Raw genomic sequence first — 21,347 nt, 5'->3', positions numbered from 1 at the left:
TGAACTAAGTGAAAGCTAGCTGAAGCAGCAGAAGTTCCAGCACTGTCACTGGAGGAAAGAAGGAACTGAGCGTGGGGGGAGCCAGCAGCGCCCCTTATACCACGCCATGCAGGCACCACTCCAGAGGGCACCAGATCCGGTCCCCTACGGATACTGCTCAGGGAAAAACTTCCAGCACCAGTGCATGTGGCGAGCACACACACCTAATACGGACTGGACATGAGCAAGAACTCAAAGAATAAAGTATGGGTTCTAATTCTTTAATCATTGTAGTAACTCCTCTCTGAACCTTTTCCAATTTATTAACATGCTTCTTCAATGGTGGACACCAGAACTAGACACAGTATTCCAGCAGCGGTCGCAACAGTGTCAAAATAACCTCTCTAATCCTATTTTATATTAACCTATTTATGCATCCAAGGACTGTATTAGCCTTTTGGCCACAGCTTTGCACTGAGACTTCATGTTCGGCTGATTAGCCATCATGACCCCCAAAACTTTTTCAGAGTTACTGCTTTACAAGATAGAATTCCCCATCCTCTAAGTATGGCCTACTTTCTTTATTTCAACTGTGTACATTTAAACTTAGACATATTAAAATACATTGTTTGCTTGCACCCAGCTTAAGTGATCCAGATTTTTTTTATACCATTCACCCAATTTTTCTGTCATCTGAAAATGTTTTCTTTCAGGTCATTCATAAAATGTTGACTAGCAGAAGGCCAAGAACAAATCCCTGCAGGACCCCACTAGAAACCACACCCTTTCGATTTTTCCCCATTTACAGCTACATTTTGAGATCTATTAGTTAGCCAGCTTTTAATCCATTTGATGTGTGCCAGGTTGATTTTATATCATTTTAGTTTTTTAATGAAAGTGTCTCAAGGTACCAACTCAAACACCTTACAGAAGTCTAAGTATATTATATCAACACTGTTACTTTCATCAACCAAACTTGTAATCTCATCAAAAAGAAAAAAAAAATGTTAGTTTGACAGGATCTATTTCCCTAAACTCATGTTGACTAGAATAAATTACATTACCTTCCTTTATTTTTTTTTTTATTAATCAAGTCCCATATCAACCAATCCATTATCTTGTCTAGGATCAAAGTCAGACTGTCAAACCTATAATTACCTGGGTCATTCTGTTTACCATTTTAAAATATTGGCACAATATTAGCTTTCTTCCAGTCTTCTGGAACTTCCCCAGAGCACCAAGACTTACTGAAAAATCAACATTAACATCCAAACATATTAAATATTTTGAACACATCGATTTTCTCTTGTTTACTCATATCCTTTATTCCAATTTGATACTTGGTCCACTCCTCACCTTACCTGTGATTTAAACTTTCCTCTACATTACCATAGGCATCTCAATGAATAAGCCTTCATGTAATATAATGGCATCATCACACTGGAATAATACTGAACACTTTCACTTGTAGAAAAAAGGTGGTGTAAGCAGAGGGGGATGCTGGCCCCATGAGATAGCATTGTGGGATTAGATACCAACATGACAAATGAATAAGGAAAACCTCAGATGTGGTTTTATGGATACTAGTATCTCTAGATTCTGTGTAGGACCAGTTGCATCATCGATAAAATGCTGTACTAAAGTATTTCATGTCTGTTGATAACAAGGAATACAAGCAAAGTTCATATGCAGATTTATGAAAAATAAATTTATTACATAACACCTTGTTTTTAACAATGTTCAGTTTTTTATTCAGAATACTTGCGTCATTCATGTAAAATAGTTTGATACAGTACATTGTATGTTATAGTTTTTCCTCAAATTCTAAGGCTCTCCTAACACCTCATCCTTTGCTGTAATAAGGGCATCCCTAATAACGTGCGAAAATATTTAAAAAATAATTAACTGAACAAAATTTAAAATCCACTACACCAATCCATCTCTCAAAAATCATGACGAAATATCTGAATGGATGCCGCACCTTTTTAGGAAATATAATTCATGCTTTTGTAATCCCAAAGCATGCTCACAAATCAGCAACACGAATAGGAAAAATAAAACACTGTCTATGACAATCATTTCAGTTTGTTTGCTGAACCAAACATGTTTATATCAATGACAACAAACTTATTTTACTATCGAATAGCAGCTTTAATACCAGTCAAGTCATAGATTTAAAAACAAACAAATTTATATGTTGGAAATTAATCTTTGGGAGGCTTATAATCTGCTGGAAAAATGCAAATGTTCTCATTTATTAAAAAATCTTATTGTAGCAATTTTGTTGGTCATAAAACATTGATCAATGTGGAAAATGAACCAACGCACAAAAGTCACTAAAAATAAATGTATATCAAAATTATCTCAATTAGAGTCACGGTTATTTTGCTTTTTTGCCATGTTAACATATACTGTATGCTTCAAGTACCAGTTAAAGGATTTTGTGTACTATTGGTCAGATAATGTTGTTACATCAAGAGAATTCACCACATACAATAAAAAAAATGCTTGCCCCTAGCACATTTCACAGCTTCAACTGCTACAGACTGTCACTGAAAAAAATGCATTGGTCAGTCTGAACCATGTCAAGTAAACTATGGAAGTAGCATATCCACAACACAAACTGTGCTAGCACTTTCTTTTCAAGTCTAACCCCAAAACAGGTACAATTTGGGAGCCACTACTCCATTCTGTGAAAAGTGGTGGAACTTGGCTATCAGACATTTTGAAGGTGTGGTTGTACAGTACATTCTTGTGGCCCAAGCCAGGTTCCAGGCAGACAGCTGCATGGCCAGTCCTACAGCATTAGCAACAGTGCACTGACATTATTCAGGTGCAGCTCAGTACCGGTGCGTCTGATGTGAGTACTGTGGAGGCTGCTGGGAGGTAGTTGAATATCCCATGCTGCTCTGTGGCTGCGATGTGCTTGGTCCAGGGTTGGGATATGCAGCATGGGGATTGGAACGCTGGAAACAATGAAGGAGAAGAGAATTGATCCCTACAGTGGATGCATTTATAATACAAATAAAATGCCCGTTCATTTTTTGAGGTCTCTGTGCTGTGTGTGGCAATAATTAACAGGTACTACAGCACAGTTATATCAATCACTTGTATTTACAGTGTTCTACTTATTTTGATTGCAGTAACTAAGGATATGAGCACCAGGAATATTTGATTGAGAGCTAGTAACAAGTAATGCTGTTTGTTACCCATTCTAAACCGTTCATATCTGTCATGTCACCAATGTCTATTCAACTATCCAGACATCTTATGCTCACCACTGTGGTACATCAGTGTGTTAAAAAAAAAAAACTGACAGCCAAAAATATCCTAGGTGCTCTCCACTGGGGTTTTCTTTCCCCTCCAAGAGCACATATTTGGGAGGTTTGTTGTGTACTTAATATCAATTATAATTCAAGGAAGTTTATCTGGGAGACCTTTGCATATGAGATTAATTTTGGTTTACTGGAGCATTCACTATAAGGTAGGTGTTTTCTAGACAGTCAAGAAGAGATAGTCCCTGCCCCAAAGAGCTCAAAAACAAGCCAAAATCTTGTACCCGTATAACCTGCCCAGGACCAAATGGGGGATACAAAAATAAATAAAAAGATGTATTTGTTTAATTGTTACAGTTTAAAAGGCTGTAATTGATGTGGGATTTATTTCTTTAGTTTAAGCACTTAAACTCCTGCTTTTCATGAGTCTTCATTTAGATCAGAAGTTAATTTAGATTCAGTAAATGTGTTGAGATGGCTACATACTGGGAAAATAAAAATAAAGGGATGCCCTTTATAAAGCAAGGTAGGTGGATACTCTCCACACGTGCATTTAAGGGACTGATTCACTCTCTAAGTGTGTGGTGTGGATAGGAAAAGAAATGGTTATAACAGTACTTTCAGCCAGCAGGAATAAATTAGCATTGCTGTACATCAGAGCTCACATGATGGCTGAGCTGTTATGACATTTATCTTCACTCTTGAGAGACACACTACTCACTTAATGAGAAGTGTCAGAGTAACAGATCAGCCATCACATGATCCAGTTCTGTATAATAAATAAAGGATACATTTAACAGTGCAAAAATCTCTGGGTGTACTTTTTGGCAAAATGTGCCCCAAGTATGCAGGAAACTGAAAAAAACTGAAGTTTAAAATTGGCCATGAATGCTTTATTTATAATATAGTTAATAGATAGGCTTTCACAATATGACTACTGAAAAATGTTGCTTATTTATTTTATGTGGCCAATTACAAGATGACTCAGTGTGTTCACATCATGTAGAGCAAATAGTGACTTTTAAAAACAAAAGTGAAAATTCCAAACAACCCAGCCTGCTCTACCTCCAAACACCATTAACCCTCTCCTCATAAGACAAAAGCTTGTTACATCCTCCAGGGACAGGACTGTTCCAATTCATTTCAGTGTTGTCACATTAAATGTGTAAGTTGACACGTCTGAAACCAAGGGACACGGAAGTCTATATACCTGTAAAAATCCTTACCTAATTGCTTTTATGCATGAAAGAAAAGGTTGTGCAGGGGGAGAATTTACAGGCCAGCTTGCTTCAGAGAGATTAAACGAAGGATTTAGCTGCTGAGGGGATGTCTTAGTAAACCTCCTCAAGGGATAGTTATTTCCCTCACTGGGCTCAGATGTAACAGTATGAGAGAACCAAGGGACAGGTGTTTGGTCAAAACAATGGTGTATTTTAAAATTTTCTCCTGCCTCCTTGGGTTGAAGAATCTTAGGGGGAGACTCAGAGAGATGTGTGTCCATCAGTAGTGGCATTTAATTGCTTTGGCCTCAGTGCTTTTGTCAGTTCCTTCCATCTGCCTTATTTACTATATGTAAACTCATGAGTGCAATATCATCCTTGCCTTCCTCAAATTCTGGGGAAAATAGACTGAATTTTTGAAAGTCAAACAATATGCCTTTCAAAGGCATGGCATAAAAGTGGGCAGTCAAGAGGAGCCAAAGCACTTGCAAGAGCTGCTGAGACAGTGAAGGGGCAGTTACCACTACTCCAAGCAAAAATCCCCCTGTATGGCCCTTGCTGAAAAACACTGCCCTGTCAGGCAGTAAGCTTGGGACGGATGTCAGTGGAGTGAGAAAGCTGAGGAAGGAGCACAGCTTGCCTCAACCTAGATGAGGGTGATAGGTGGACTCCCTAAGCAATCCCTGAGTACACTGAGGGTGATTCGGAGCCCCTTGGCTTCCCAGCTTGTAGACTTCAATCCATGCTCACAGGAGAGGTAGCGTGGGTTTGCTCTAATTCCCATGCTCTCAGGTCAGCTGCCACTGTTAAGTGGGGTGAATAGTGCAAGCAAGTGGAGCTACCCTGCCCCAACACACAAGCCCTCTACACCTCTTTTCCTTAGCTACGTCAGTCAGCATGGGAGAGAGACAAGAGGTTCTGCGGCATCTGCTTTCTTCAGAGACTCCGGCAGAAATGATGCCAAAACAATCTCTGGATAGCAACTGACTTAGCTGCCTGCAGGTTTAAGAGGGATCAACTCTCATGTTGGAAAATATTTTGTGAATGCACACTCCACTGAGGGATAGAATATTATAGTTACATTCTGAGGCAGCCCTGCTGCACAGTGGTTAAGGTTGAACAGAACTTTCTGTTTAGAACTGATTATTCAAAGTGCTCTAAAACCCACATGCATAGTGAAATGGACCTGAAAATTGATACACTAGCTGAAGACCTGGGGTAGAATTAGTGAAGAAAATTTGGGGTCATTTGGCTATGGAGCTCATGGCGTTCAGCTTCTGCAAAATGACCTGCCTTTACATTGTTAGGTTCTTATACCTTTATGTGTGCAGAGCCAGGGGGAAAACTATACACTTTATGAGAATCTGGGACATACCACTGGGCTACCTGAGTGCATCTAGTCAATGATCCCAAGAACCAGTTTTAAAAGCTGATTATTTCAAAGTTATTGGACTTTCATTCTACTATGAAGTAGTAAACGGGGTATGGCAAACAAACTGACAGCAGCTATCTTACAGAGACAGAGGATCTAACCTCTCACTTTCCTCAAGTGTTATATCTTTCACAATATAAACATGCTTTATTTCCTCATTTTGAAAAACCCATCATTGACCCCACTGGCCTCTCCAACTAACCACCCATCTCCTGTTCCCTGTATACAATCACTGTCTGGAGTTCCTCTCCACCTATTCCATCTTAGACCCCTTCCAATCCAGCTTCTGCCACTTGCGGTCCACTAAAACTACTCTCAAAGTCTCTAATGACCTATTCTCTAGGCAAAGCTCAAAATCAGTACTCCATTCTGGTCAGCCACCTGTGACACTGTTGAGCATGCTCTTCTTCTTGAAATCTTGTCTTCACTTGGCATTCATGACTCTGTCCTCTCCTACTTCTCTAATCGCTCCTTCAGAATGTCCTTTGGAAAATCCTCTACATCTTCCCTCCAACTTTCTGTAGAAACTGTTCCACTGCTCCAAAGGCTCTCACCTTGGTCCCTTTCTCTTCTCCCTCTACGTCTTATCTCTGGGTAATCTCATCTACAAACACAAATCCAACCACCATCTCTACGCTGATCACTCACAGATGTACCTCTCTACTTCAGAAAGGTCTACTTTTGTCCAAATTAAAATCTGTCTGTTGCTAGACTTCGGCTCATCTCAACATGGCTAAAACAGAGCTCTTAATCTTCCCCCGCAAGCCTGCCTGTTACCTTGCTTGTCAATCACTGTGGACCACCCCATCCTGCCTATGACTCAGGCCCATAATCAGGGCACCAGCTTTGACTATGACCTCTCTCTAGGTCCTCACCTAGGTCTAAATCTAGCCAATTTTTCTGCATAGCTGCTCTAAGGTATGACCTTGTTTAGTCCATCCACACAGCTAAAACTCACTTCTAGGCTCTCATCTCGCATCTCAACTACTGCAATGTCCTTTTCTCTGGCAAATGCAACTTTGCCCAAGTCATATCCATTCAGAATGCTGCTTCAAATCATTTTCCTAGCCTATCACTTTGACCACATCATCCCACCCCCTTTGCATCCTTCCACTGGCTCCCTCTTCTCTATCACAAAACAAACTGCTTTTCTTTACATTCAAGGCTCTTCACTGCTCATCCCACCCTAGCTATCATCTGTTGTTCACTATTGAGATGTCAGCTCCTGCCTCCCTGGCCCACTTGTTAAATTTTCAAACAAGCACCTTCATACTTTCTCCCATGCTGCCCTATATTATCCTTCTTCAAACCCTCCTTGAAACTCTTCTTTTCCAGCTTGACAAGAGTTAGGCTGCTCTTGTCCTGAGATGACTCCCTATATCATGCTGACCAATATTGTCTCATTATTTTCTTATACTCCCTGATCTGTCTGTATCCATCTGTTGTCTCTTGTTTGCACCGCGCCTACCACAATGAGGTCCTGCTCTGTGACTAGGGCTTCTAGGTACTACGGTAATACTAATAAATAATAATCACTAAAAGTTATTGTTTCCTTGCCACTCCTAACTTGACTCGCCTCAGAAGTTGAAGTTGCAGGATTGAGAGTTAGAAAAAAAATTCTTATTTTTTTAACTGAGCGGACTTGATCTGAAAGAAGCTGAGATACAATAAATACGGAACCCCACCATGCCATTATTCAGAATAGTTTTTAGAGTTGCACTGTAAGTAGTTTCTTCTAAGTTACAATACACAAGAGCCAAATATATAATATATGGAAAATTGAAGTTGAAATACCTGATAGTCTGAGGTCATAATAAGTCCACCTGAGGTAGTGGTAGGAGGAACAACTCTCACTTTTTTCAAAGGGGGTCCCTGTGTATGACTATTGTCTTGGTTCCCTGGATGACCAGTTCCATTAGTATGGTTATTGCCCTGCTGCTGCTGCTGGTTCTTCTCAATTGGTTAAACAAAAAGAAAAATTTCAACTCAGAAGCAGTACAAGAGCAGCAAATGTGAAATACCAAGGTAAAGCTCAAGGAGACAAGACGATACTGTATTTTAATACTTACTTTGTCTCCTTTATCATCAGGTTCTTCTTCTGTTAAAAATTCTCGTTTTGGGTAGGGGATCTGACAACCTGCAAAAACACTGCAAAAACAAGTTAGCAGACTTGGTATATCTGCCTAGAATCAGAGACGTTAGTCGTAGATCAAGATCTAGTATTTCGTCCCGTCTAGTTTTAAATTTCCTGAGCCACAGCCTAATATATCTTACTGTCAAGAAGTTTACCCCTTCTTAATAACATCATTTACTTAGCCTAGGTATTCACATGTATTTGTTTTAACTTTTTGGTCATTTCTATTCTCTTCCCAACTCCCAGTTTGTCAGTGTTTCTGGATAATGTGGTGACCAGACTGGAGTTGGAGAGATGGAAGACTCCTGTTAGGTACCAGAGTCAATTCCTCTATAAGTGCACAATGTAGTTCCCTTCATCCAGGTATAAAGAAATTCATAAAATGTTGAACTACATTAAGTAGTCAATAATTGTGGTCAAGAAGTTAAAAACACCATTACCAAATAAAAAAAAATTAACTGTGACATGATGTGGAAGCCTTTGGAGGTATGTGGTCTCTCACCTTAGACTCATGGACATACATGAATGAATTTGTTACTGCTAACCCAAGCTAAGATTTCTCCACTCGTAATCATATGGATATACCTTTATTTATAACTAGCCTCTGTACCTGCAAACATGCTATTTATTTTGTATTAAAATGCTGCTAATTGAAGGTGGAGGGAAAAGAATATTGACCTAAGAGCAGTTTCTGCAAAACCAAACCACTTGCACGACAGCATTAGAATATAAAAGACAGGTCAGGAGCGGTTATAAATATTTCACTAAGCTGAGCTGAATTAATTTCATTTTAAATAACTGTTATAAATATACATAACACATTTTATAAATTCTTCCCTTAATAATGAAAAAAGGAATGATACGCAGCATATGCTACTGGCCTTTCTAAAACAAGGCCACTCAAGCACTGGCTGGCCATCTTAGGATGCTTTATCATAGACTGTTCACCCTTTTTGTTGGTAAGCTTTCTTATGTTTAGAAATCTCCCTGTGCAGTTGAAAAGAAAGTGTGTCCACGGCAAATGGATTTAAGCTGTGAAGTATGAAAGTACAGAGACACAGTACTATTTCTCCCCCATCCCCCCACCTCCCATCTACTGAATTTACAACAAAGGATAAGATGGAAAAATGTAAACTAATTACTAAATGTCATCTGGCATTCTAGAACAGAGAACTGGACCTGCAGGCACTTAGCAGTTGTCCACAAAGATCTGTAGCATGCATAATCACCCTGTCAGTGAATAACAGGATTAGTGCTGTGACTAACAGGATCAAAGTTTCATAAAGCAAGAGATTAATAGGAACGCTACTTAATTTTAAAAACCTCAAATGGCATTTTAGTTATTATAGTTTTTTCTTTACTTGTCAGACAGAAGGTATTTAATTCATTATTCACACACATAGGTATATATTCATAGTAAGCAGTAAACAAAGTGCATACATAAAAAAATGTCTGAACATGCTAATGGATTAATAAACCGACCACTTACTCAGATGTGGGAAGTGGATCTTCTAAGAAATAAGGATCCTGCATAGCCTGTTCTGAGGTAATTCTCTTTATTGGGTCCATAGTAAGCAATTTCTGAAGCTAGGCAGAGTTTTAGAAAAAGTTCAGTATTACAAAAACTATTAATGAAAGCCTTCGTCCCACTGTATTCTGACATGCCACACTGTCACTCATATGATCTAATTTCTAGACCCCAATCACTAATGGCAAATATGAACCATATTTTCCCCTCATGTTTTAAATATTAATTGAAATTGTTATTGAACAACCACTTGTTTCTACCTATAAAACTTAAAACTCACTCAAATAATTAGCTTTGCCATAAGTGCTCTACCAACAAAATCCTCAAAACTTCCCCCCGCCCCAATAAATCAATCACTGTAGTTTTGTTGGTCTGCTCTTTCTTAGTGAAGAAGCTTTATTTTAAAATGAATTCATACACATTAACTGAGATTTTATGTCACACTGACACGCACATTTACTTGGAAGAAATTATCTTTGAGGAATTTTCATTTGATTTACAGATAACAAATATTCTGACCAAGGCCCCACGTTTACTACAGCCCATTATCACTACTATTTATACAGCACCATTGACATTGAATACCCACCACAGAAAGTGGCAATCATAAGGTAATGCATTTCTAAATGGGATAGGAAACTCCGCCTGCCCAAGTAACTCACAAACAGTGTGATCCAACGTGCGTGTACTAATTATGAGGATAGCAGGCTCACTGTATTTTAAAAGTCTGAATGGTATTCAGATGAGGGGGATGAGCAAAATCTTAGATCTTAGTTTATTTATTGATCTCAAACCACAAGTGAAATCAATGGAAAGGCTCCAGCAGGAACAAAATGCAGCTGCCCGCCTCCTCCATGAGCACATCAAGCCTGTGCTCTAGTCCCTCAGCTGGGTGTGAGTCCACTTCCATAGCCAGTTTAAGGTCATTGTCTTAATCTTCATACTAACTAATAGATCAGGTATCAGTTGCATTAAAGACCATATTTCATATTTCATCCAATGCTAAGAAAATCATGCTCCTCTGGGACAATGCAGATCACAAAGCATGAGAGCACCAAGGACAAAGCAAAGTATAAGAATATTTCCAGAGGAAATCAGAGAAATTTAACCTGACTACTTTCATGAAATACTACAAAACCTTCCCCTTTGACATAGTTTTTCCATCATAACTAGAATAACTTTCAAAACTAACCCACTTCTCTCCTTCTCTTTCCGTTTCCCCCCAATCAAAACAGCACTAACCCAAGCAGAGCTTTCTATAACCAGAAAAGATAGAGCAAGTGTCTCCAAGAAGTTCTCTATGGATTTTGCTATTGTCAATCTATTTTATGTAAGTATCTGAATGCCTTCTACATAACAGGTAGCAGTACAAAATCCTAAAACAGTATATATAGAGGGGAGGGGAAAAAACAAGACTGTCCTAATCACAGTGAAATAAAATAGGGATTTAGGTGGAAACGGTTTTCAATACTGCTAACAAAGTTATGTGCTCTGAGGAAACGATTAGCCAGCAGGCAGAAACTGGTCTTAAAGCTGACTGTTACATAATCTCAAATGCATAGGCAGAGACACAAACTCTTTAGGTGTAAATTCAGTCCAAGTTGGAATAATTGATCTAACCGTTAAAATATCCAAGTGTGGTATTGCTCTTAAAGTCAATCAGCATGATTTTACGAGAGGAACACAGTAATGTTGCAGAAGCTCTCTGGCATTTATATTGCATTCATAACTATTGCATCCTCAGCACATTACAAATTCTGAAGTGAACACATTAGGGCCCTGTCGACACAGGGATGTTACATCGCATTAGTTTGTTCGCTGTGAGTGCAGCAATTTAACTACATCAAACTGAAGTGCATCCACACCAGTTTGTCATGCCAGCCTAAGGTACCTCTATGTGTTATTCTTTATATCCACACAGCTCTGCACTATTTGCTCAGTATTCTGGGTAGATATCCCATGGTGCACTGTTCCACCACAAAAATCCATGTTTTGTGATTTTTCTTGTTGTGGATGCCTCTTCAGTAGGATGATTTTTCAGTAGGTGGATGCCTACTGGAAAACGCAGGAAATTTGGATGTGTGGGGGAGGTTTCAAATTAACAAACTCCCCATATTCCTCTGCTGGCATCCATTAATTTTGTCAGTGCCATTTTCGAACTGCTGTCAGGCAGCATGGAGGAGACACTGCTGAGCAGGGTGGATAAAAATCAATGATTTAAAAAAAATCAAAAAAATCAGATTTTTTTGATAAAATGCTTTTTGAGGAAAAAAACCTAAAGATAAAGACACATTATAGCTCAAAAGATATCTCATCATGGAATAGGGATTATAAATTCTAATTCTATAGGATGAGACAATATAGTCATGTAACGTTTAAGAAAAGTTTTGTAAATCAGTTCCAATAGTTCATGGATCTTATTGGGTTCCAGGGGCTTCTGTATAGATTATTTAGGTTAATCTATCTACCCAATGGGACTCAGTGCTCAGTCTAGAAGATACCACCAGAGATGCCGAGTTTTGCAGTTCTCAAACTGTGGATTTGCGTCTCCACAGATAATATGCTTGTTAAAGCAAAAATGTTTTAAATAAATAATACAGAGGTGAGAAATAACAGACCTCAACCCTATTGTCCCTCTGCAAATTTGTGTACACAGAGTCAATCCCTTACCTCTCTCTAAAAGTGCAAAGTTTCAAAAAGTTCAATGAATATAAGATTGTTGGGGGCGGAATAGATCAGGACAAGGAGAAGTCTGGAGATAAATGTGAGAAGGGAGGGACAGGCAGTAGAAAAAAAATGAAACTGTTTGAGCAGCATATTCCAGAAGTCTTGAGGTCTTTCTGAGTGTAGCCTTCATTGATTTGAGATCTACCATACCATTCTCTCACTAGAAGGGAAAACTATAATGGCAGTAGGCCATAAAAGAGACCCAGTTTGGGAATATTTTAATGAAATTCCTCTACCTCTGGGTAAGACAGGCATGCATGCAAAATGCAAACAGTGCAACAAAGAAATGCAAGGCCTGGTTGCCCGAATGAAACAACATCATGAGAAGTGTTTCTTCTGAGGAGGAAGCTGCATTGAAGACAATGAAAGGAACATATCTGAACATGCACGATCTTCAGGTTGGTAAACTTTTTTATTTCATACTTCTTTCTTAAGAACTGCCTGTCTTCCTTCTGGACTATTCTTGAATTCTCATGTTTGAGCAAAAAATATAATTGTTACTCTATGGCACTACCATTTTAGACACAGTTGTGGTAAAAAATAAATAGCTGAAATAGGCAGATCTTCCTTTTACAATTTCACCTTTAAAATAGAACTGAGTGCCAGTGAATGCAATGAGTAATACTAAATGAGCAGTATGGTAATAATAATTAAATAACTGCATTGATTTATTTTGTTTAGGAGAATCCATCCTCAACATACAGGATTCTGAAGACTATCCACCTTCAAGATCACCATGATTTTCTATAGTTTCAGATTTCAGAGTAGCAGCCATGTTAGTCTGTATTCGCAAAAAGAAAAGGAGTACTTGTGGCACCTTAGAGACTAACAAATTTGTTTGAGCATAAGCTTTCGTGAGCTACAGCTCACTTCATCACTGAATGCATCCGATAAAGTAAGCTGTAGCTCACGAAAGCTTATGCTCAAATAAATTTGTTAGTCTCTAAGGTGCCACAAGTACTCCTTTTCTTTTTATAGTTTCAGAGTTATCTGCCAACGATTACGTTTCAGTCTCATCACGTATGTCACATAGCCACAATATATCACCTGTAGCAAAAAGAAAAAAAAATCTCCGTCACCCAGAAACAACTATACATAAATTTGTGATAAGAACCAGCAGATTACAAAAAGAGGTAATTGATGAAAAAATTGCCCAGTTTGTTTATGTAACAAACTCTCCTTTCTTTATGATTGAGAACCCACACTTCATTAACAGGGGTCAGTCATTAAAACCAGGATACAGTACACCCAACAGAGCAGATGTTGCAGGCAAATTGCTGGATATAGTGTATGAAAGAAATTGAGCAGTGTGCAAAAGGTCTAGAGGGTGAAATTGTTAACCTGAGTCTTGATGGGTGGAGCAATGCCCACACTGATCCTGTTGTATGTGCTTGTGTGACAACGGAAGAAGGGAATGTTTTCCTTACAGAAACAATTGATACATCAGGAAATGTACACACAGCAGAATACTTATAAGTAGCAGCAGTAAAAGCTATAACAAACTTAAAAAAAGTTCAAATGTCTAGTATGCAGCTTGGTCACAGATAATGCTACAAATGTATCCAACATGAGAAGAAATTATCTAGAAGAGAGTCCCAAGCTAATAACACACAGTTGCAGTGCTCATCTGATGCACCTCCTAGCCAAAGACTTCACTGTTCCAGAAATAAAGGCTAATGCTGTTGAAATTGCAAAATACTTCTGTAACAACCACTTTGCAGCAGCTGCTCTGAAAAAAGTGGGAGGAACCAAGCTAACTCTCCCATAAGACGTGCGATGGAACTCAGCAGTGTACTGTTTTGAGCACTATATCAAGATCTGGTCTAATGTGATGACAGTTTGTGAAAAAAATTGTGAAAAAATAGATGGCACTGTCAGAGCCAAAGTTCTCAACACTGGGCTTAAGAGAAATGTTGAACACATGCTGAGTACCCTGAAGCCTATTTCTGTAGCCTTCAACAAAATGCAGGGAAATGTTTTATTGCTGACGCTGTTGAAATTTGGAAGGAACTGAGTGAGATCTTAAAAAGAGAAATATGCAATGACAGAGTTAAATTACGAGAATTAAAAAAACGAATGGGACAAGCACGATCTCCAGCTCATTTTCTTGCAAATATTCTCAGTACTGGGTACCAGGGTCAAACCTTAACAGCTGAAAAAGAGTAGTTGGCTATGACATGGACATCCAGCAATCATCCCTCCATAATACCAACTGTAATAAACTTCAGAGCTAAGGGTGAACCATTCAAGAAATATATGTTTGCTGATGATGTTTTAAAGCAAGTCACACCAGTGAACTGGATTCAAAGACTGCTGAAGTGATAATTTCACTTTTAACAGCAGTAGCTTCTTCTGCCGGTGTAGAAAGAAAATTTTCTTCCTTTGGACTAATTCACTCCAAATTTGAGAAATCGTTTGGGACCTGAAAAAGCAGAAAACCTTGTTTTTCTTTTCCAGATTATGAACAAACAGGAAATGAAGGTGAAGATGACGGAGTTAGCTGCAGAAGCCAATATTTTAAGTTTCTCATGTTGACGTGGCTGACAGTCGATTTAATTTTTTTAAAATACTTTATTTAACTATTTTAGTTAAAAACAATTTTAACAAAAACAAACCTGATTTTAAAAAACTTGAACATTTAAATTCAAAAATTCATCTACGGCCTATTTTGAAGGATGACCTATCACTCTCACAGATCTTGGGAGATAGGCTAGTCCTTGCTTACAGACAGCCACCCAACCTGAAGCAAATACTCACCAGCAACCACACAACAAAAACAGTAACCAAGGAACCTATCCTTGCAACAAAGCCTGTTGCCAACTCTGTCCACATATCTATTCAGGGGACACCATCATAGGACCTAATCACATCAGCCACACTATCAGAGGCTCGTTCACCTGCACATCTACCAATGTGATATATGCCAACATGTGCCAGCAATGCCCCTCTGCCATGTACATTGGCCAAACCGGGCAGTCTGTACATAAAAGAATAAATGGACACAAATCAGACGTCAAGAATTATAACATTCAAAAACCAGTCGAAGAACACTTCAACCTCTCTGGTCACTCGATTCCAGACCTAAAAGTCGCAATTTTTCAACAAAAAAAACTTCAAAAACAGACTCCAACGAGAGACTGCTGAATTGGAATTAATTTGCAAACTGTACACCATTACATTAGGCTTGAATAAAGACTGGGAGTGGATGTGTCATTACACAAAGTAAAACTACTTCCCCATGTTCCCCCCCCCCGCCACTGTTCCTCACACGTTCTTGTCAACTGCTGGAAATGGCCCAGCTTGATTATCACTACAAAAGGTTTTTTTTCCTCTCCTGCTGGTAATAGCTCACCTTACCTGATCACTCTCATTACAGTGTGTATGGTAACACCCATTATTTCATGTTCTCTGTGTATATAAAATCTCCCCCCCTGCATTTGCATTTGATGAAGTGAGCTGTAGCTCACAAAAGCTTATGCTCAAATAAATTTGTTAGTCTCTAAGGTGCCACAAGTACTCCTTTTCTTTTTACAGGTAACAAAATGCATCTTGAATAAAAACAAAAACAATTAAGCAAGAATGTGGTGCAAACTTAAGACCAATGGAATGGAGGCATGGTCAAGGAGTGCTGTAGGTGATGATCTCAAAAGGTTTCTCTTCCTCTATATCCTGGGGTTGATTGTTGTGGGAAGGGCCTATAATTAGGTTGACTGAACTCATTTTAGAGGACATTGGATGGTTCAGTTGCAAATCTTGACCTTTGTAACAAAAGGTGCGCCATCACAGGTGTTTGCCTGTACATGGTCTGCATCATGTCCCTTTCCAGGGCCATGTGATCTCTTTTGATCCTTAGAGAATGCACCAAGAAAACCATCCCTCCACAACTCTGCCTTCATGGCCTTCTTTTGGGATGAATTTAATAGCTCCTGGAACAGATCCTCTCTTGCTTCTTCTCCCTACCTCCCATTCAGAGATTTGTCACCTTCTCTGTGGGTGATATCTCCCCTTCTTGTGAGCACTATGGCATTACAGGTGCTAAGGAAAGTCAGAAAAAGCACTAGTATTTATTGCACCAATCCTAGTCTCCAGGCCAATGATAAAATATTTCTTTTCCACAATTTTGGAATGTCATTCCCATCTTCTCCTCCCATGCAGAGGTTCCCTTTGAAATGGTAACTTGTTTTGTCAAATTACTTCCCTTCTAGTATAGGCCCTCTATAACAAAGGTTGAGTAACTGTGCTAGTTTGAGTAGGTGTGAGGATAGTTGATTGCCTATGCTGGTTTCAGGTAGGTGGAGGGCTAGAGGGACGTGTGAATAGGGGCAACAGTCAGCCAGCTAGTTATTCCATGTGAAACCCTGCAGGCTTATCCTCACGTTGGAAGATGTTACCCTGAGGAAAATCCTGAAGCAATGGGCAAACCAGGAAGATACACAGCATTCCTATTTACCAACATGCCTATTTACCTCGTACATGGTGCACGAGTGGAACAGAAACACTAGATCAGGGGTAGGCAATCTATGGCACGCGTGCCAAAGACGGCACGTAAGCTGATTTTCAGTGGCGCTTACATTGCCCGGGTCCTGGCCACCGGTCCAGGGGCTCCGCTGGCAGCCGGGGTTCCGTCTGCCAGCCCCACTCAGCCCACTGCCAGCCCCGGGTCATGGCCACCAGTCCCAGGGGCTCCGCTGCTGGCCTGGGGTACCAGCTGCCGGCACATTGCAAGCCAGGGTTCCGGCTGCTGGCCCCCTCAGCTCGCTGCCAGCCCCGGGTTCTGGCCACCAGTCCGGGGGGCTCTGCTGCCGGCCTGGGGTCCTGGCTGCCAGCCGGGGGCTCTGCAGCTGCCCCCAGCTGTGGCCCTCTGGCCCCAGCCTGGGGCTGTAAGGGGTGCAGACAGGGCCAAGAGGGGCGCAGCTCAGCACGGATGGCATGGATTCTTATTATTGGCATGCGAAACCTTAAATTAGAGTGAATAAATGAAGACTCGGCACACCACTTCTGAAAGGTTGCTGATCCCTACACTAGATATATGGGCAATCCTGAGAGAACTTCTGTGCATTCCAGTGTGGTGCATGACAAGACACACCACTATCTTTGCCTTAAGTTCTCTTTTATAATACCTACATAAAGTACACTTCAAAGTTAAAAGAGTTCTGGACTAGCTGTTCTAAAAGCCAAATGCCTTTTAATGTCTTATCCCTTCTGAAATGTGTCTATCACCTGTTTTGGGCCAAATACCTCAAGAAATCTCAGCTTTACTAAAACTGAATGCAATCATGAAAATGAGCCAATGTACCTTTCCTACTATTTTTTCCTCTTTCTGGATCTTCCTCTAAAATAAACATGCTTGCCTTGCAGTGTGTTTGATTTATTTTTTTAAAGCTCCTCTGGTGCTGACTTTTTGACCTAGGGGTGAATGGGAGGAAGGGAGAGCGAATGGGAAGCAGCTTGAGAAGGGTGGTATGGAGGTGATAAGTGTGGCTAGTGGTTGCAGGATTTCATACTGTAGAGAAATAAAACTTAACAGCTATAAGTCTCCAGTGTAGATACCATTTTGAGCATGCTGGGGAGGGGGATGTTAAATGCAAGTAGGTGGAAGACTCCCAGCTCTGTCAAGTATTGTGTCAGGAAAGAAAAAGTAGTTTAAATCACCCAAAGCAGTTATGTCATAATACTGAACACAATATTTACGGGTAAAGCTCCCCTTTGCAGCAATTTCAGTCTGGCTGCTGGTAGAGATTTTCTCCACAGCAATGTGTCCACATGAGGTTCTCATGTAACGTCCAAATCTGCTGTTTCATAGTTCTTGGCTACCCTGATAAATCTCCTTCTGGTTGGAGCCCATGACAAATATGGGTTCCAGGCTTTTGGTGGGATTTGGGGTGTTGCCATGTTGTCTTGGATGCTTTCTGTTTTGTCTGGGGTCTTTTGTGGATAACTATCCACCACATAATTCTCAGGTTTGCTGGTGACATTCCTTGCAAAACACAATTAAGATCTTCAGAATATGAGCAGGTAGTGGGAGCATTTCCAGAGGTCCCTTGTGCTTAGGTACTTTTGCCAGAGCTCCTTTGTTTTGACTAGGCATTTGGGACATCTCCAGGAGAGCCCCTCTTCTTTATTTGCTCTAATAGTATCTTGTAGATGTCTATATTCCAGTGACTCTTCTACGGATGGGACTGGACATGCAGCTCTTCCAAAGACAGCAATCAAGTCCAGAACTTCTGCAAGGGTTTACAGAGAACCGGGGGGGGGGGGGGGGGGGGGGGGGGGGCGGGGAAGAGCATGGCTGCTATAATGGATATGGATACTCTGGTGTGTGAACTCATTACTGTTGAATACTGGTATGGAAAAGCGGTACTCCTGGCTGTTTGCTACCCTTTAAACAGAGAGATGACATCAGTCAAGATGACCCCAGAAAAGTGGAGGGCACAGAAACAAGCTCATCCATTGTGAAGCAATGCAGTGTGGGGTATAGTAGTTGGATGACTGTCAGAAGTGGAGTAGCTAAGAATATGTCCACACGAACATTAAAGCGGACAAACTCAGTGTGAAGTAGAGTTGCTTCCATTCCAAGGATTTCTTACTGCAGTCTAAGACGCCAAATAATTTGGTTTAAGAAGAAGTTGTGAGTGGACACAAGGCCCTTTAAGGCAAACTAATTACAGTTACTCTGATGCAATATTTCTAGACAAGGCCTAGAAATTCTCTCATTTTCTCCAGCTCTCACAGTATATATTTTTGTTTTATTATGAGAAGAGTAGGTCAAAGTCGTGGGGTTTCCATTCAATCTAAAAGCGGTGAGATATGTAGTTTCAAGACCAAGTGCCATATACACCGAGAACCGTGCTTTCCACACATATGAGTTTCACCTTCTCTGACAGTTCCATTAATATAGTGGAATGTAACTGTGACAGGGGAAGTTGCGTAGAATGAGATGGTCCTTCACGTACCTAGGCAAATCCCATAGTCGGCTTAGAAGATAAAGATGAAAATTCTGAACTTAATGCTTTATTGAACGATGAAGCCATGCAAAGAAAGGCGCACAAGGCAATGGGCTCTCATTACTTACATCACTCAGTATGTGGACTGCTGTATTTTCCAACCATTGTTGCTTTTATAAACAAGTGTGAATCTACTTTGAAAAGTGACTATATAAAAATGGAATCTTCTAACTCCATGTCTGCTCCTTGTATTTGGTTTTTGGTTTATTTTAGTGACAAATTGGTTTTTTCAATTGCTCTTTACTCCTGTTAGCACTGCAAAGCCAACTATTTCTTTTGTGCATAACTGACAGAATGGTTTACTAAATTCCAGTCGCACCTAGTCACTGATGGAGGTCTTTAAAATAGTTATACACTCAACTTACAGCATGAGATTCACAAGCAGTTCTTCACGGTCTGCACATGGCTTTTGTGAAGTATCAGTTTGAATGGAACTCTTCTTGCACTGACTCAGGCACCGGAAAAGGAAAGAGGGAGAGCTGATACACTGAATGGCGTCTCACGGCACAAACTAAACAAAACAACATCCTGGCATAGCATTATGGTTATTAGGTTATGGAGCTATCAGTAAGATGCTGATGAGTTCTAAGCACACTGGATCACAAACTGGCAGGAGAAAATAGAAAACACAGTCGAAATTCAGAGATGAATGACTATATAACTATCATGACACAGAAGAGATTGAAACTCAGACATTTTCTGCTCCACTCAGGGAGTGCAGAAGTATCTGTTAGTAAAAGACTTTCCATCAAAAAACAAGAGTAAACATTATCTAACCCTGGGAGAAAGGAAAGACAGTGCAGAGAGCATTTCAGCTTTGTACTGTGATGTCACCCTGTCAGCACAGAGCCTAGCTGCATTGTATCTGGGAAGGGAAATGAGGTTTCACCTAATTTTCCAGAAGGGACTCTGCAGTTTAGCATAGTAGGAGCAGAGTGGCTGGGTGCACTGTCTCATGACTATAGGCATACATAAGGGGAACTCAGGGAAAGAAAATAGAAATAAAAAATTATATACAAAAAAGAGATAAAATAGACAACATGGGAAGAAGAACCTAGAGAAGTCCCAGATAAGTTCTACCTGGGGGGAGGGTGTGTGTGTGTGTAAGGATCAGAGTGTGAAAAGGGGAAAAGACTCTGAGAAACCAGAGAGCCTATGAAAATTTGCCCTATTTATGAAAATTGGAAAAAAGTGTTGCTGGGAGCATCACAGAACCCAGGAATTCGCTGGTGCTGGGAAGAAGTTACTCACCTTATGGACTCATGTGTGATCCTTTGATCAGGAGGAGGAACTGGGTGCAAGCATTCCTGACTGCTCTTAGCTTGAAGAGGTTGATGTGAAGGGATATCTCTGAGGGAGACCATTTGCCTTGTGTTGTAAGGCCATTTAGATGTGCTCCCTACCCTCTGAGCGATGCGTCGGTGGTGAGAAGCAACAACGGGGGGGAGGGGGTTTGCAAGAAGGGGATTCCTTTGCAAATGTTGGCTGGGCCTCTCCATCAGTCTAGGGAAATTATGACCCTTGTGGGTAGTGACAGGGATTTGTCTAGTCTGTCTCTGTTTGGTCTGTAAACTGAGTTGAACCACATATGAAGGCACCATATGTGAAGCCTGGTATAAGGTATTACCACTGTGCCTGCTGACACATGCCCAAAGAGTTGTAGGCTGTTTCTGGCTGATATTTGTGGGCTCTTTTGAATGGTCTCTGTGAGTGTAGCCAGAGAGAGGAATCTGTGTTGAGGTAGGAGAGCTCTGGCCTGTAAACAGTTGAGGTCAGAGCCTATGAATTCCAGGTACTGTACTGGAGTGAGGGGTGATTTCTACGCACTGACCTGTAGGCCCAATTCTATAAGCAAGTACATTGCAGCTTTGGTGACTCGGTGAGCCTCTTGGAGAGACCAGGTTTTGAGGAGGCAATAGTCCAGATAAGGATAGATCATGACCCCTTGGGCATGTAAGTGGGAGGCCATCACTGAGAGAATTTTGGAAATTATTCTCGGGGCCAAATGATAGCCGGAAGTGGAGCACCCTGCAGTGGTCTTGTCCAAG

General features: G+C 40.4%; 1 protein-coding gene across 3 annotated transcripts in view; it reads right to left on the bottom strand.

Annotated features, from left to right (window-relative positions):
- Window positions 1-1,668: 1,668 nt before the first annotated feature.
- CDK8 (cyclin dependent kinase 8) overlaps window positions 1,669-21,347 on the bottom strand; it is a 195,545-nt gene continuing 175,866 nt past the window's right edge. For 2 of the 3 annotated variants that reach the window (XM_007059100.4, XM_027821595.3), the window contains 4 exons: window positions 9,530-9,627; window positions 7,976-8,054; window positions 7,701-7,859; window positions 1,669-2,945 (listed from right to left, as the gene is read on the bottom strand). In XM_007059100.4, the coding sequence (XP_007059162.1) occupies window positions 2,820-2,945; window positions 7,701-7,859; window positions 7,976-8,054; window positions 9,530-9,627 (462 nt within the window). In that variant the 3' untranslated portion in view covers window positions 1,669-2,819. The remainder of the gene's footprint in view (window positions 2,946-7,700; window positions 7,860-7,975; window positions 8,055-9,529; window positions 9,628-21,347) is intronic. The other variant, XM_027821593.3, reaches the window with a different exon arrangement.

This window comes from Chelonia mydas, chromosome 1 (genome assembly GCF_015237465.2).
Source record: "Chelonia mydas isolate rCheMyd1 chromosome 1, rCheMyd1.pri.v2, whole genome shotgun sequence".
Taxonomy (NCBI): Eukaryota; Metazoa; Chordata; order Testudines; family Cheloniidae; genus Chelonia; species Chelonia mydas.
The sequence above is the reverse complement of the archived record's forward strand: the minus strand, read 5'-3'. Positions and strand labels throughout refer to the sequence as shown.